This window comes from Kogia breviceps, chromosome 13 (genome assembly GCF_026419965.1).
Source record: "Kogia breviceps isolate mKogBre1 chromosome 13, mKogBre1 haplotype 1, whole genome shotgun sequence".
Taxonomy (NCBI): Eukaryota; Metazoa; Chordata; class Mammalia; order Artiodactyla; family Physeteridae; genus Kogia; species Kogia breviceps.
The window spans coordinates 67,113,672-67,132,085 of record NC_081322.1 but is presented as its reverse complement, the minus strand read 5'-3'; the positions used below and the strand labels follow the sequence as shown (position 1 = coordinate 67,132,085).

At 43.3% G+C, this 18,414-nt stretch overlaps 1 protein-coding gene across 1 annotated transcript in view; it reads right to left on the bottom strand.

The window, feature by feature from the left end:
- ECT2L (epithelial cell transforming 2 like) overlaps positions 1-11,236 on the bottom strand; it is a 62,674-nt gene extending 51,438 nt beyond the window's left edge. The window contains 2 exon segments of the mRNA XM_067011201.1: positions 9,687-9,799; positions 11,171-11,236. Coding sequence (XP_066867302.1) covers positions 9,687-9,799; positions 11,171-11,236 — 179 coding nt within the window.
- Between the last annotated feature and the right edge of the window lie 7,178 nt (positions 11,237-18,414).

Sequence of the window (18,414 nt, the reverse complement as noted above, 5' to 3'; positions counted from 1 at the left end):
TCTCGCCCCCTGAGCCCTGCCTACTTCATGCCATCTCATATTCTTTGCTGAAACCTGTATCCTTTACACTTGATGTGCACTAAAGTGTAACCTAAGCACTATTTTTGTGTTTCCTTTCTTGCTGACCCTCAAATTTAGTCCTTTTTTGGACTCATTCACCATTTAAAGTCCTTCTCTTCCACTGGACTGGAAGCCCCATAAACAAAAGGTATGGCAGCCATCTTGTTTGCTGCTCTGTCCCTAGCATCTGGTATGGTGCTTGTAACTTAGCAGGGGGTAAATAGGTATGTGTAAATTAGAATAAAGAATCAAAAATAAAAGTTGAAAAACAGGAAGAGAAAATCACTGCTTGTATTAATTTCCTGTTCATTATAACAAATTACCACCAATTTAGTGGCTTAAAGCAGTACAAATGTATTCTCAGTTTTGGAGATCATAGTCTGAAATCAGTTTCACGGGGCTACAGTCAGGATGTTGGCAAGGCTGGGTTTTTTCTGCAAGCTCTAAGGGGGAGAACTTGTTTCCTTGTCTTTTTCAGGGCCTAGTAGCTGTCTCTATTCCTCGGCTCAGGTCCCCTTTATCTTCAAAGCCAGAAGCATAGGATCTTCAAGTCTCTCCATCTCTCCCATCATCACATCATTTTCTCTTCTGACTCTGATGTCTCTTGCATCCCTTATAAGGACCATTGTGATTATGTTGAGCTCCAGTGATGCAGGATAATCTCCCCAACACAAATTCTTAATCACATCTGCAAAGTCCCTTTGCTGTACAAGATATCACTCATAGGTTCCAGGGATTAGGGCCTGGACATATTTGGAGACAATCATCTAGTCTACCACAGTGCTGTAACTTCTGAGGTATGCAAAACACCCCCAATTATTTCCAGTGGTGCTATTTTGTACTGTCAGATATCCAGTGAGGTGCATGAACATCCCTCTTGTTCCATTTTAGGCCAAGTTTTAGTCTACTAAAATATGAACTTCTGAGGGTAGGGGTCTTTTACACTCTGTTTAGTGTTGAATCCCATTGCACCCAGAACTATGCTTGTTATACAGTAGACCCTCAGTAAATATCTGCTGAATGCTGCATGAATAGACTTTAGCTTTTGTCATCCATCATTTACTTCCTCTTCTTTAGATAAAATAACCTCAGTTCCTATTTGGTGGTCCATGGGGTTCTACAGGAGCTGACTTCATCCCTGACTCCAAAAAGCACATGGTCAAAGCTAATTAAATTCATGTGGGTCAATCCCATGGCCACAGACACTGGCAGGAGTGGGCATGGACCCAAACTAGTCCAGAGGGAAACCAAACAAATAATTCTTTTCTTCTGGACACAAATGAGGAACCATAATAATGACGCCATGACTGCTGAAGGCAGAGCAGAGGGGCAGAAAGAAACAAGTTGTTTAATTGCTGAATCTCTGGATCGAACTTCAACACAGCCAAACCTACCTATGGGTTTTCCAATTACACGAGAGTCAAATATTTCTTTTATTATTTGTGTCAAGTTTAAGGTTACTTACAAAGAAACATTCTAAAACCACTAAGAAGTATTGCAAGTGAAACGTGAAAAATCTACAGAAACAGAACAAATAATTTTGCTTTGCTAATAGAGAATAGGAGGGACAGGACACTCATACCATCTGTGTTCCAGCCTCCAAGAAGGAGTAGATGAAAAGGTGGAAGAAGGCTTGGGGCCTTTTGGCCACCCAGGCCTTGTGTCTTACCCTTGGTTGGGTATCAAATCACCATGGGAACTTAGTACAAACAGCTTCCTCAGCCCCATCCCAGGTGTTTGAGCCAAAATGTCTATGGGTGAGGCTCACAGTTCATGTTTTTAACAAACTCCAAGGGACTCTAACGGGTTTACCCTCCTCAACATTGGTGAACTTGACTGCCCACTGGTAGAGGAGGCAGCCTAGCAGATCCTAATGCTGATGCCAAAGTACAAAGTGTTGAATATATGTATGGTGTCCTTAGGAGAATGTATGATCCTATTTGAAGCCCTGAATTAATTAAATACTTAGAATCTGCATGAGGGTCTGACGTGCTCTCTCCTATGTGTAAAGGACATCAGTTTGACTGCTAAATGCTTTTTGTTTTTCCAAACCTGGCTGGTTCTCAGCTAGATTCTGGAGAGTTGGTATAACAAGAGAAGTGACAGCTAGATAAATGGACTATTATGGACCATTTTTAAACCTATTGATCTTCCTTTCACTTTCCTTAAATAAGGGAAATCAGGGTAGCTCCAGGGTTAGTGAATTCAAGAACTCGGTGTCATTAATGGCTAAGGATTTTCTATATGTTCACTTCCTGCTCAGTAGTTTGCTTTGGTCCCTCCAACTTGTTCCCTGAGGTGGTTCCCAAATGACTGTTGTGAGCAGAGATCTGCACACAACAGAGCTCACAGGCTATAGGGCAGAAGAGGGCATGTCCTTACCTCTAGTTCCTTTTTAGGTCCCTTTGAGAGTGAAGAAAACTCTCCCAGAAACTCTAGCAGCCACCCTCTTGTGTTTCCTTGGGCAGAATTAATATCTACACGCCCTTTCCTAAACCAGACACATCAAAGAGGATGGAGTGACCATGATTCTGTCCAACCCGGACTCACTCTTTGGGGGTCGGTGTGACCCCACCACCCCTGAAGCACATGATACCTGAGGGAAAATAGGGGCTTTGTCAGGAACACGGAGAGGAATTGGGGAATGGCATGGGTGGGTGTGTGTGTGATGGACGGTGTCTAGCCCACTACACAGGAATTGATGCAAGAAGAGGAAGGATCTCCAGCGGCCCAAGCTTCTTTCTGATCTACCCAACCCTTAAAGACGCCTGCCCTTTCCCTTCCCTTCAGAGCACTTACTTATCTCAGTCCTTGCTTCCTTACACTTGAGATACTACATGGGGATATTTCGTAAATGGATAAAAGTGGTTTTAATATCTGGTAGTACAACTCTTATTAATTTTTTTCTTTATATTTAAATTTTTCGTAGCTGTTGTAGTCCGTTTTCTTTTCCAGATTAGCTTTAGAATCCGTTTCTCAAAGTCCATAAGAAAATGCCGTTTTGGGATTTGTACCAAGATTGAATTGAATTGAAAGATGAATGTGAAGGGAATTGGCATCTTGAAACATAGCATATCTGTCTATTTACCCAGGGTTTTTTATTTTTTCTGCTACCCTTTAATACAAATTTCTAATTTCCTTCATAAGGGTCTTGCGCTTATCTTTTTAGTTTTATGCAACACACGTAAGGAAGCAGAGCTGAGAGAAGGGAGAGAGTGAGTGAGCCCTGGTAACATTGAATCTAAGGATCTAGCGCAGCCTAAAGTAGACAAATCTTAAGTCAATAAATTCCCTTTTCTTCTTAGGCTGGTTTGAATTTCATTTCTGTTATTTGCACTTGAAAGCATTCTGACCATGACATCAAAAGAATACATAGAGAGGATAGGAGGAAAGATTACAGGCAGTCACCAGGCACTTACTATGTATGTAATAAGAGCACCCTCCTCTGCTTCTAAGACTTGCTAGCCATTTAGGTCTCACAGGGAGCTACATCTCCTCTCATTCGGCCTCAACCCTCCTGAAAATTTCCTAAAGAGATTTTAAGATACAGAATGGAGACAAATGCTCTCTTAAAACCTTGTCTCCATTTTCCAATGAATTATCTGTGGATTTGACCCTTCGCAGAGGGTAAAGGATACTTGGTAGATCTGGAAGCTAGTATCATGTCCTTTATAAATGGCTGGTAGGATCATCAGGGCTGCTACATTTGGGAAGTTGTGCAATGAACAAGTTTAGGAGGTGCCATTCACACAGGTGATAGAGTGAAATAGCATCCCCTGGAGGTGTGCGATATGGCGCCCTTAGGTATTATTACTATGCATAATTCCTTTTGGAATTGCTTTATAGAGGTCTTGGATTAATTAAATAATGAAAGGTCTTCAATGAAGCAAAGTATTAGTAATATCCTATATTCTAAAACTTGTAATATCTTGAAAAAAATCCTTCCTCTGAGAGAACTACCAAAGGAAAGCTTTGTTCTGGTTATCTTTTTGTTATCATTGTAATTAGCAGTGTTTTACACATCTTCATTCACTGAAACAAGCATTTATTGAGTGGCTACTGTGAACCTGGTATTGTTTTAAGTGCTAGGGACAGAAAGAGTTACCGGAAAAAGTCCCTGCCCTCATGGAGCTACCTTCTAGTGGAATAGGCAGATGGTAAATGAACAAGCAAGTACTGCGGTGTATAACATAATGGCAAGTGGAGCTACCATACTGTAAAGAGAAGTGAAACGTTACACAGGGAGGGTAGCAACACGTATAAAACAGGGAGTGAGGACTTCAAGTGCAGAGGCTTCGCCTAATGTAAGCTGGTGACCGACCTACCACCCACTCTCCCTCTGTCCCCACCTCCACCCAGTAAAACAGCTTCGGGGTTTGGCTTCTCCTTTCCTTTCAAACTCCAGGATTTCCTTATTAGCTTCATCCACCCCTAAAAGCCACCCAACAGCAAATGCTAATATTTTATGTGGTTGCCCATGACCATCTGATCTATGTGAGAGGACAGAAATATGTCCAGAATACGGGGCTGAGGGGAGGGAAGAATCAGGATGACCAACGTTTCCAGACCTGTCTTGGATATTTAGAAAACAATGGGTCTCTGAATACTCCCTTGTCCCCTCCACACAGAAATGTCCTTCTTTCACGTGGACGTCAGTAACTCAGCGTGATGTAGCCGTTCTATATTTAAGGTTAATCTAGAAGTGTGTTGTCTCTGAAAAATGTATGTACCGGATTTCAGAGATTACAATCGAGATTAACATCCTCAACTGAGCCCTCCCAGGGGCTGCTTGGGAAGACGGGGTGGGTGTACTGAGGCGAGAGTGCGGGGCGGCGGCGTTCCCCCTTAACTATACATGAGTTGGTACGTTTTTCTGCCCTCCAACCCCCTTTCCAGGTGACTCTGATGGAGACAAGCAACAAGAGCTAATCCTTGTTCGGTGGTGATCTCCCTCTCCATACACACACACAAACACACACACACACACACACACTCTCTCTCTCTCTCTCTCTCTCTCTCTCTCTCTCTCTCCATCCATGTCTTAGGACTGCAGTTACATGAATCATGAATGTTGCCCCACCCATCAGGAAAAGGTACAAGTTTGAACAGCTCCAGCCCCGTAATGAAAGGCCTTTGTAGGAGGCATTACCTCTTGCTGAACAGCAGCAGTTTGAAACCGGTCCCACCAGTGCGACTAGGAGACTGATTCAATCTTCTCATAGGTTTCTCCAAGTGTGACAGACGCAAACAGCCCAGTTTCCTTTAAGGAGTCACAGGAAAGGTCAGCCTACTCAAGTGGCAGGGGGAGAACACCACTGGAAACCGTCAGAACGTGTGGACAGATAAGCATAATGTAATGGGGAAATGCCAAGATAGAGGTTTGTAAAAATGATGGGGGTGAAAGATGAGCAGGAAAGGCTTCCCAGTGGAGGTGACATTTAAGTTGAAGTGAAAGGGAGAACTTGCCAGAGGGACGGTTTAAGAAGATGAACCTTTGAAAAATGTCTTAAATATCACAAAACTCCATTTAAGAAAATTTCCAAAGTCTTAACATTATGGAATATTTATTAGGATAGAAAAGAAAAATCTTAGATATTTGAATATATCTCATAGAGATTAAGAGGAAACTTTTAATGAAAACTGTGACAACATATTTCTGACTCGTACTGCAATATCCTGTTTAAGCTTTATAACTGCCTGAATTAAAACAAAGTTATTCAGAAATTGTAAAACAGAGCATCTAAAACAATGGTTTCTCTGTCTGAAAAGCAAGGTATTGCACAAATATAGCTGAGCTTACATGCAAAGATTTCAGGCATTCAAATAATGCTAAATTCTCTCATATATTCACAAACTTATTCATAGTTATGGGGGAACAGGGACTAGAGGAGTAAATATAATTCAGAAAAAACACTTAATAATTAAAAGTTGATTGCAGTGCTACCATTTGATCCAGCAATTCCATTTCTAGTTATATACCTAAAAGAAGTAAAGCATCCATATAGAAAGACTTATACACAGTTGTTCATAGCGGCATTACTTGCAGTAGCCAAAATGTGGAAACCACCCAAATGTCCATCAACTGATGTGTGGATAAATAAAATATGGCATATCCACACTATGGAATATTATTTGGCAATAAAAAGGAAAGTCTTGATATATGCTATAAAACAGGTGAACTAAAGGCCACATATTGTATGATTCCATTTATATGAAAAGTCTGGAATAGGCAAATTTATAGAGAAATAAAATAGATTAGTGGTTGTGCAGGGCTGGAATTGAGGGGCATTGGAATATGGGGAGTGATTGCTAATAGATAGGGGGTTTCTTTTGGGTGATGAAAATGTTCTAAACTTAAATTCTGGTGATGGTTGCACAACTCTGTGAATGGACTAAGACCAGGGGTCCCCAGCCCCTGGGCCATCGACCGGTACCAGTCCGCGGCCTGTTAGGAAGCGGGCCGCACAGCAGGAGGGGAGCGGAGGGCGAGCGAGTGAAGCTTCACCTGCCACTCCCCATCGCTCGCATTACCGCCTGAGCCATCCCCCCCCACCCCCCTGCGGAAAAACTGTCTTCCATGAAACCGGTCCCTGGTGCCAAAAAGCTTGGGGACCACTGCTGAAACCATTGAACTGTGTCCTTTAAATGGATGAATTTTATGTATGTGAATTACATCTCAATAAAGACGCTTTAGGGCTTCCCTGGTGGCGCAGTGGTTGAGAGTCCGCCTGCCGATGCAGGGGATACAGGTTCGTGCCCCGGTCCGGGATGATCCCACGTGCCGCGGAGCGGCTGGGCCCGTGAGCCATGGCCGCTGAGCCTGCGCGTCCGGAGCCTGTGCTCCGCAATGGGAGAGGCTGCAAAAGTGAGAGGCCCGCGTACCGCAAAAAAAAAGATGCTTTAAAATTTTATTGCATTAACTTTAGGCTAAAAATGAAAATAAGTTGGGCTTTTAGATTTGGTTAAAATCAAGCACAGCTCAGACTGGATTAGACCATCTGCACATGGTGTCTTCAGCTGTCAATAAAGAGGGAGAAATGGCTGACCAAAAGAGATGGCAGGAAGTCATGTAAGAAAGACTTCATCCAGACTGTGGGGAATGACCTGATTGGTGTTCAACAACAAAAACCACCACTACAAATTAAAGATCCTGGTTTCTGGATGCCAAGCCCAGAGACCAGAAATTGACATACAACTTCCCCCGAAATTAGTAGCCCAGAACATGTAATAACAGCTTCATGGGACTATGAAATACATACAACTCTGCAGAAACACAGCTGCTGTCAAACAAAGCAGAGTAATTTCACTTAACAGGTTAGTTCCGTATCCTTCTCCCACAGAAAGAATTCAGGTGCCAGACAGTGAATGAAGTTTCCAGTGAAAAAATGTCAGGCCTGGGCTTCCCTGGTGGCGCAGTGGTTGAGAGTCCGCCTGCCGATGCAGGGGACGTGGGTTCGTGCCCCAGTCCGGGAAGATCCCACATGCCACGGAGCGGCTGGGCCCATGAGCTATGGCCACTGGGCCTGTGCGTCTGGAGCCTGTGCTCTGTCCGCAACGGGAGAGGCCACAGCAGTGAGAGGCCCACATACAGCGGGGGGGAAAAAAAAAAAAAAAATGTCAGGCCTAATGTTGATGAGCCTCAAAATATACCACAAGATCACTAATGACCTCCAGTGGTTACAACTGAAATTGCTCGGTTTGTGATACATGAGACTAGAACAGGATGGCCCACAAAGCAATTATGGATATAGGGTTTGGTCTATTGTTTTCTTATCTTGAAAGCTGCAAAATTGGAGTCAAAGGAAGCCTACCCAATGACTACCATAAAAATCTCCCTTCCTCCTGATTTTTAAGCATTGACTGAAGAGCCTCTTTGTGGCCTGTCTGTGCAGCCTCTTTCAACATGCCTGGAAGACGGCTGTCTCCCTCCAGCAGTGACTTGGTGACTCCATCAGGAATAATCCACTGGAAGCCCCACGGATGCAGAGAAAGCTGACAGTGGAGAAGGTGCATTTGTAGGTAGGAGAGATGAAATGACTGATCAAAAGAGATGGGCACAGGAGGAAGTGTAAGAAAGACTGAGAGAAGCAGGTATTGTAAACTAAAATTACCCAGTTTGGGGCTTCCCTGGTGGCGCAGTGGTTGAGAATCTGCCTGCTAATGCAGGGGACACGGGTTCGAGCCCTGGTCTGGGAAGATCCCACATGCCGCGGAGCAACTGGGCCCGTGAGCTACAACTACTGAGCCTGCGCGTCCGGAGCCTGTGCTCCGCAACAAGAGAGGCCACGATAGTGAGAGGCCCGCGCGCCGCGATGAAGAGTGGTCCCCGCTTGCCACAACGAGAGAAAGCCCTCGCAAGAGAAACAAAGACCCAACACAGCCATTAATTAATTAATTAATTAATTTTTTTAAAAATAAAATGACCCAATTTGGTCTTGCACAACGCTGACACTTTTTGGTAAATATCTAAGAAGTTTGAGGCTTAGCCTGCCCCCAAGCCCCACCACCAGGTTGTAGTGAAGACAGCACCAAATGACGCCCTACCTGGAGTTTCACTTGAACAAACTTTAGTAAGTAAGCCCAAACCACTCATACAGCCTCCTCTGTAGGCCTGACAAAATCGCAGCTCTCTGCCCTCTGGGTGAAAGATTCATTCAACTGAGAAAGAACAATGTTCCATAAACAGGATTCTATTACTATCCTTTTTGTTGGCCTCAGGCTACCAGAAAACCCCCAGTCAGACAAGGCCATTTTTTGGAGATGAAACCATCCTTAATAAGCACCGACTGGCCTGGCTGGATTCTTCAACCACGTCCAGGCGTGCCGGAGGGCTCTCTAGAATATTTTGGTCAGTCCACATATCTGAATACCTTTAATTTCACCAAAGACAGGCCATTTCTAGCATTCAGCCAGCATGTTGACAAGCCACTAGTTGCTCTGATAATAACTAATAACTAATATTTGCCATGCCAATTAGCAAAGTATCTGGTAATAATTAAAACTCTGTGACCTTTCCAATACAGTGCTAGCTAATCACCCCTAGAGTACTAACTCTTGATCAGAACACTAGCTGCCCCTGGGTGTAATTTCAACTAACACTTTCATATTTCACACCAGCCATGCTAGAGTATTTTTAAATAAATTACAGACATAATAGGATGCAAGGGAAAGAATTAGAAGAACCAGGACTTAACAGCAATCAGTGACCACTGCCATATAAGTCTTGCCCATATTCCTAAATGTTGCTACCACTGTCATTTCTCAGATATTTTTTGGATTCATTCATTCATGTAACAAATATTTCGGAGTACCTACTTCAAATATCTTATCTGTCTGAGAGTTCCAAGGGGAATTTAATATACTAAGAGAATGTTAAAAATTCATTGGCTGAAGTTATTTATAACTTTTTGCAAAAACTAAACATCCTGCTATGGTATGAAGGTGTTCAACTCCCCAAGGCTCCATTTTACCCACAAAGAAGCAGCAGCACTAGAAAAGATTGTTTATAAGCCTTAAAATATCAGTTGCTTTTTTCCTGTGGAAAAAAAGAAACTCTTAAAAGTTATATGAACACTTTATGATATTGTATTTTCTTTAAGATAATTACATCATTAGGCTACATTTACCTTAATTGTGATTTAGTGCATCATAAAAAAATCGTGAATAAGAATTCTTGATGTTGCTTGTTAGTCCAGAGGTCAAACCAGTGACTTATAAGAGCAACTCTTTCCTGAAAGAGCTATAAGGGAGAGAAAGTGACATTTTCCTTTACAGTTCGATATGTTCTTAGTTGCTAAGCAATCCATAGGCAACCTAACAACCTCACAGCTAATATTTGCATTGCACGTTACAGTTCACAAAGCACTTTCACATGTGTAGTAAGGGTCTCTCGCTTCAGCTTAAACTCCTTTTATCTAGGGATGCAGGCAAGCCCAGGCTTGTTGGGTGGGCTGGTGGGACAGGCTGGCAGGGATGTAATTGCAGAGGGGCTCAAGGAGGGCCCAAAGAGGTCATGGGTCCTCACTATTGTTTCCACCTAAGCTAATGTGGTCTGGGGAAACGGATCCCAAACATTTCATCTTGAAAACACATACTGGCTACTTGCTTAATTATGAAAACAGGGCCATGTGAAGTAGGTGTGATTTTACTAACCCATAGTCCTACCTCTTCATGGCACCCACCAAAAGGAAAGTTAGTAAATTTTGCTGAAGAGCCATTGTTAGGAGTGTCTCCATGAAAGACATACACCAGGACCAGCGTCCCCCCAAACCAGGACTTCAGTCCAGCTTGGTTCAGAGGACATATATAAACCCACTGTCTTTATTACTAGTCAGGCTTTGGTCCCAGCCCATCTGGTCTCCGTCCCTTGTGAATGTATCTGGACCGTGCAGGAGCTCTGAGGACCCAGGCAGCCCCCTTTTCCATGAAGGTCTGGCAGAGCTGCCTGAGCCATTCCAGTGACTACTTACTGCATTATCTTTCAAAGGAGGGGCATCCCCAGGCCCCAGGGAACCATGCAGTTGGCACAAGAGGGAAGAGAGAATTAAAGAAACACATATCAACACTCTCCACACCAAAATACCACCAAAGCACCTCCTCTTGTCTCCTCCCCCTTATAGCAACCAGGGTGTGTCCTGGAGGTTTCTGTTTCATCTCTGGAGGTGCTGACAGGGCAAAAGTGGGAGCAGCTCTTGCACCTCCCATAAGATTGGAGTTGTGGACTGGGGTGAGGAGAGACTGTCTTTGGGGTAGGGTTATTTTTGTTTAAAGTGACTCAAACACTAAGTTCTTTACAAGTATTTATTTTATTTTAAATATGGCAACATGAGACCCAATATATCACAGTAAAATTCACCTTAGAGGTCTTCCCTGGTGGCGCAGTGGCTGAGAGTCCGCCTGCCGATGCAGGGGACACGGGTTCGTGCCCTGGTCCGGGAAGATCCCACGTGCCGCGGAGCGGCTGGGTCCGTGAGCCGTGGCCGCTGTGCCTGCGCGTCCGGAGCCTGTGCTCCGCAACGGGAGAGGCCGCAGCAGTGAGAGGCCCGCGTACCGCAAAAAAAAAAAAAATTCACCTTAGAAATCTTTTCTTATTCTAGAGTATGGGACTCACCTGTCTATTTAATGAATTGTTGCTAAAAGGCGTCCAGGCACTGAATCTTGTGTGGAAGCTCTCCATTTCCAAGCTTTCCCTGGGAGAATTCCCAGCTGACATCTCAGCAAATTATTTTTGTCCGGTCCTAGAAACTGTAGGTTCATTTCATAAACTGTAGGTTTAATTAAGATTACCTAGAACATCCAGTATATCCATGTTGACCATATAGGAATAATAGAATTACAGCAATTCATTTACATATATTTGTTTATATAGATACAATCAGAGCAATCATATATATCTATCCATACAAATATACACAGAGAGTTCATGAACTCTAAATCATTGCAATTATTCTCTCCTCAACTACTTGCACCCAAATGTGAATCCAAACCAGAGCTGTTTTTTACTTTGCCGGCAGAATGACTCAGAAATTGGAATGATTCTTTATCAGCCATGAATACTGACTTTTTCTTTCTCTGGAAAGCAAGAATCTGAAGGGCTCCAAGAGGGCGCCCCACCTCCACCCAGTGCCTAGCTTTTGAGGACATAAGTCAAAGAGGATATAGAAGAAAAAGTTAGGCTAATATATTAATGATCTATTGCTGCATAGCAAATTACCCTAAAATTTAACAGCTCAAAACAACAAACTCTTATTATTATCTCAAAGTTCCTGAGGGTCAGGAATCCAGGCACAATCAAGTAGGGTACAGTATTGTTAGTCTATAGGGCTGCCATTACAAAAAACCACAGACTGGGCGGCCTGAACAACAGAAATTTGTTTTCTCACAGTTCTGGAGGCCGAAAGTCCAAGATCAGCTTGTCTCTGGTGAGGCCTCTCTTCCTGTCTTGCAGGCAGTAGCCTTCCTGCTGTGTTCTCACAAGGCCTTCATTCTGAGCACACATGGGGTGGGGTGTGGGAGGCGCTCTGGTATCTCTTCTTCTTCTTCTTATAAGGATACCAGTCCTATTGCATTAAGGCCCCCAACCTTATAACCTCATTTAACTTTTATTACCTCTTTAAAGGCTCCACCTCCAAACGTAGTCACATCAGGGGTTGGGGCTTCAACATGTGGATCTGAGGGTAGGGGGACACAATTCAGTACATACCAGGTACCTCTGCTTCAGAATCTCCCATAGGCTGCAATCAGTGTGTTGGCCAGGACTCCAGCCTCATCTGAAGGATCTGAAGCTCATTCCTGTGGCTGTGACCAGGATTCAGTTGCTCATGGGCTGTTGGGTGGAGGAATCCTTTGCTTTCCTTGCCACATGGGCTTCTCCATAGGGCAGTTCACATGGCAGCTGGCTTCCATAAGAGGAAGCAAATGAAAAAGCAAGAGAGGGCACACAAGAGGGAAGCCACAGTCTCTTTGTAACCTAACCTCAGAACTGGTATCCCATCACTTTTGCTCTGTTCTATTAGGTAAAAGCAAGTCGCTATGTCTGGCCCACACTCAAGGGGAGAGGATTATACAGGAGCGCAGATAGTAATACAATCTACCACAGTTCACCCTTTGGATCAGTTCCCTTCCTTTCCCACATACAGAACACACTCATCCACGCCTTAAAGCAGACAACCCCAAAGTTCCATCTCATCAATATTTTGAGCTTAGATCCCAGCAGACAGAAATGATTCATAACAGCCTCTACAGACCCAGATATACCTACTCTTGATCTAGAGAACTCTGAACTAAAAAGATAAGCTATCTGGTACTAGCCCCTACACACAATAAATATAATGGTAGAACAGGAAAAGGATAACTACAATAAATATTCCCATTTGTAAAGGAGAAGAACGATATATAAAAGAGTTAATCCATAGCAACTCTGAGATCCTGCTGTAGAACGCTGGAACCCAGTTATCATTTTTAGTCTCAAACAATCACATTCTCTTTTATACCGTGTAGGTAACTCCTTTGACAACATGGCTTTCTCAATATCTGTCTCAAGTTATTTGATTCCAGGCAGTGTTAAATGCCACAGTTGTTTAGAGACTCCTCTCTCTCTCTCTCTCTTTCTCTCTCAATTGAATTGCAAGTAGTTTGAGCCTATCAGACTTTCCTTAGGAAGAGCCAAACCCTAAGTCTCCCCTCTTTGAGATATTTTCCCAGTGTGAAAGTGTTTGCTGGGCACCACCTTATTCCATTCAGAGATCCTAACAATGGTGTGACAGCCATACTCTTCTTGACTTGGTCTTTGCCACTAGGCAGAGTTTTAAGCACACTTATTTGCTCAAAGGACTTCTCTGTTGCTTCTTAACTAGTTGAACATGTGAATCAGTTGCACCTTCCAAGCTTGCAAAACCCTGAGTTTTTTGGTTGTCTCTGAATTCCTTTTCATTCCTGCTTGCAAACCAGCCAAATATTTTCTGAGCTCCTTTAATTCTTGTAGTACCTTGGCAAATGCAGCCAGTAGAAATGAACACATTCTAATAACAGTCATTTTCTACCTCTTTGTATAAAGTACAAGCTCATTAGGTATGTAATATGCCTTTTAAGCTATTCTAGACTATACTTTTATACATTTTTTTTGGTAACATGGACTGCTGACTGTCCAAGTCTCCAATAACAATTTCATGCTGCCAGACTGGATGTTAATGTCACATAATTTGGAATGTATTGATGTTGGTATGGCAGCATCCTACTCCTGGAACCAATATTTGTATCTACCAAACATTAAAGGAAGAAATAACAAACTTATTCCAGAGAATAGAAAAAGTGGGAATTGGGGCTTCGCTGGTGGCGCAGTGGTTGGGAGGCCGCCTGCCGATGCAGGGGACACGGGTTTGTGCCCCAGTCCGGGAAGATCCCACATGCCGTGGAGCGGCTGGGCCCGTGAGCCATGGCCGCTGAGCCTGCGCGTCCAGAGCCTGTGCTCCGCAACAGGAGAGGGCACAAAAGTGAGAGGCCTGCATACTGCAAAAAACAAACAAACAAACAAACCCCCAATATGTCGTTTATAATAACTTTTTAAAATCCAATTTAAATCAGAGGTACAAATGTTCCACATAGAATACTAAAAATTTTATCGAGACATTTTTAAAGATCCAAGTAACAGTAACGTCTATATAGATGTTAGTTGTACCAAATTAATCTATTAATCAAAACCCAGCAGTGGGGTGGAGGGGTGTGTGTGCACGTGTGTGTGTGTGTGTGTGTGTGTGTGTGTGTGTGTGTGTGTTGGACAAACTAATTATGAAATATGTATGAAAATGCAAAGGGTCAAGAACAGCAAAGACAACTTTAAAAAGAATAAGGTAATAAGACTTACTCTACATGGTATCAGGACTTATTTACTATAAAGTTAGTGTAAATAGAGCATGAGATATTGGCATAAGAATAGACGAATAGGGCTTCCCTGGTGGCGCAGTGGTTGAGAATCCGCCTGCCGTTGCAGGGGATGAGGGTTCGTGCCCCGGTCCGGGAAGATCCCACGTGCCGCGGAGCGGCTGGGCCCGTGAGCCATGGCCGCTGAGCCTGCGCGTCCGGAGCCTGTGCTCCGCAACGGGAGAGGCCACAGCAGTGAGAGGCCCGAGTACCGCAAAAAAAAAAAAAAAAAAAAAAAAAAAAAGACACTAGTGGCACTGCAGAATAGTAGGAAAGGAATATTCTAGTCAGCAACACATGGAGTAGAACCGCTGTGTTCAGTTGGGCCCAGCTGATCCCAGAATCATTATAGTAAAAGATTGTTTTAAGTCACTAGACTTTGGAGCGTTTTGTCATTCAGCAATAAAAACTGATAGAAAAAATTCATACCTGGAAGTAGAGTATTGCCATAACATAACTTAAAGCATATGGCAATGATGTCAAAAAAGAGCAGCAAGTGGAAATTGGAAGGGTGCTGAGGAGACTGTCAGTGGAGCCTAGAAGAACAGTGAAGTTGCTAAGACAGACTAGAAAAAGGATCACCTGTGTTATGTAGCAGTGGAATGTTTAGTAAGACAACAGTGTTACTGTTGTTGCCTGCATTAATGTGGACAATAGGAAATCTACCAAGGAATGTGCAGACCTGGCTAAAGAGATTCCAAGCAGGATATAGAAAGTTCTGACTGGCTTCTTAGCTGAATATGATACAATAAGAGAGACATGAACTGACCTGAAAATCTATTTAGTTTTTTAGCAGAATCTAGCAGAAATAAAGAACATCTAGTACAGTATCTCCAGCCAGCAAAAAGTCTCAAAGTAATAAATGGCTTCATTTCAAAGACCTCCTTGATAAGGTCTTTGAAAGGTTTAAGGTGGAGTGTCTCATAGACCCTCTCATTTAGAAAATAAAAGAGTTCCTAAGAGTCTTAGAGACTTTGTCCCACAGCACCCTGATTCATATCCCAAGGCAGCCAGGGGCCTATCTCAAAGGGATTTGAGGATGCAGCTTTTTGTGTGTGTGTGTGTGTATGTGTGTGTTTGTGGTTACGTGGGCCTCTCACTGCTCTGGCCTCTCCCATTGTGGAGCACAGGCCCCGGACACGCAGGCTCGGCGGCCATGGCTCACGGGCCCAGCTGCTGTGCGGCACGTGGGATCTTCCCGGATCGGGGCACGAACCCGTGTCCCCTGCATCGGCAGGCGGATTCTCAACCACTGCGCCACCAGGGAAGCCCGGATGCAGCTTTTGTTGAAGAGAATGGATTATAATAAGATACACAGAAAGCCCACAAAATTGTCAAGAAGATTGTTCTGGTGAAAGCATGACCAGCTTGAAATAAAAGGGACTGAGAGGCCTGAAATAGTCTCTGAGCCTCCAACTGTCTACAGGTAAGAAGCAGGCTGAGAAAGCTTTGCAACTGCAACCACAGATAATTTCTTTTTGAAAAAGATGGGTAACTCAGAGGACAGAGCCAAGAGTCAGGAGTGCAGAGCCAAGAGAAGCTGAGAACAATGGATTAGGAGACTCTGCTCCCAGGGAGTAGAACTGAACCATAATCCAGGAATTATCAGGACAACTGGTCTGGCTGAATTTCAGAATTGCTATGTACCAGAGACTGCCCTGTGACTTCTGTTTCCTGCCTTTGTGAATAGGAAAGACTGCTGTGGTTACCCTTCTTGCGTTTCACTCGTGTAATCTAGGTGTCTGGGAGACAGCTACATTCACAGGTCTCCAGTTCAAGAGGAGCGACAGACAAGGAGCCTCACTTGCAATTGGACCTGATGCAGATCACGAGAGACTGGACTTCTTGACTGATACCATAATTGCATGAGCCTTTGGGTGTCTTGGGATGGGGTAAATGTATTCTGCTTGTGAAAGGCATGTGAATTGTTGTGACCAGAGGATGCAACGTTGGTATATTGTCTGTACATATGGCCAGGAATGATGGCTCCCATCCAGTTCTCCCATCAAGAAGTGGAGTCGGGCTTCCGCGGTGGCGCAGTGGTTGAGAATCCGCCTGCCGACGCAGGGGACACGGGTTCGTGCCCCGATCCGGGAAGATCCCACATGCCGCGGAGCGGCTGGGCCCGTGAGCCATGGCCGCTGAGCCTGCGCGTCTGGAGCCTGTGCTCCGCAACGGGAGAGGCCACAACAGTGAGAGGCCCACGTACCGCAAAAAAAAAAAAAAAAAAAAAAGAAGTGGAGTCTCATTGCCCTTCCTCCCCACAAATCTGCACTAGCACTGCCTTGTTATAACCAATAGGATGTTATGGAAGTGATGATATATGACTTCTGGTCCTGGGCTTTAAGAATCGCAGTTTCTCTTTTTGCACTCTTGAGATCTAGCTGCTGGGCAAATAAGCTTGGGCTAGATTACTGAGTGAGGTGAGACCACAGGGAAAGACAGAGGTTGAACCAGCCCCCAGCTATTTCAGCCACCCCAGTCAGAGCACCAGATGTGTGAACGAAGCCATCTCGGGTATTCCAGTTCCAGCTGAGCTCTCGGGTAAACGCAACCAAATGAATGACCCCAGCCTACCAGATGAACTGTGAACCCACAGAATTGTGAGAAACAACGATTCCTGTTTCAGATTTGGGGATGGTTTGTTATGCAGCACAGGCTGACAAAGTTGTGTGTTGCTGAGCATCCAGAACTCTCATATATAGCTGGCCAAAGTGTAAATTAGTATAAGTACTTGAAAAACGGGCATTATTTCCTAAAGTTGAACATATGCGTACACCTGACCCAACAGAAACACATGCACATGGGGACCAAATATATCCACAAGAATGTTCATAGCTGCTTTGGATAGCTCCAAACTGGACACAACCCAAGCATCCATCAACAGTTGAATAGATAAATATATTGGCATATATTCATGCAATAGAATGCTACAGGTCAATGAACAGGCTGCTGCTACACACAACAATATGCGTGAATCACACACCTAAGACATTAAACAAAGGAAGCTGGAAACAAAATGATACATTTTGCATGGTTTTATTTATACAAAGTTCTACGCTCTAGTGGTTGAAGTCAGGATAGTGGTTACCTTTGGGGAGGAAAGAGAGGTAATGACTAGAAGGGATATGAGAGGGGATTCTGGGGTGCTGCTATTGATCTAGGGGTGGGAGCCTGGGTGAGTTCACTTTGTAATCCATCGAGTATTACACTTATAACTTTCATATTTTTCTATAACTTCTATTTTGATTAAGAAGTTTTAAAACAACATCAAATACTACCAAGTACTAGAAAAAGTAAAAGTACAGCTTTATAAAGATAGAAAACTTTACTGAAAAACAATTTTTAGAGATCTAAATCAATGGAGAGAGATGTTTAGAGATATGTATTAGAGATTCAGAAAAATGAAGAGACTAATTCTCTCAAATTGATCTACAGATTCAATGCAATCTCAAAAAAATCCCGAAGTGATACTGTATGTGTGTAACTTGAAAAGCTGATTCTAAAATATTTATGGAAATTTACAAGGCTAAAGTAGTCCAGACAGTCTGGAAGAGCAAGAGAGGGAGATGTGTTTCTAGATATCAAGACTTATTATAGGGGAGGAGGGAAAAATTGGGAGTTTGGGATTAATATATACACATTAACTGAATCACTTTGCAATACACCTGAAACTAACACAACTTTGTAGATCAACTTTACTTGAATAAAAACAAACAAAAAAACAAGGGAATACAGAACAGGGAATTACAGCCATTACCTTGTAATAACTTTTAATGGAGTATAATCTGTAAAACTATTGAATCACTATGCTATATACCTGAAACTAATATAATATTGTAAATCAACTATACTTCAATAAACAATTAATGTAGAAAAACTTATTATAAAGCTGCACTAATAAGATGACATGGTATTAGCATGGGGACAAATAAC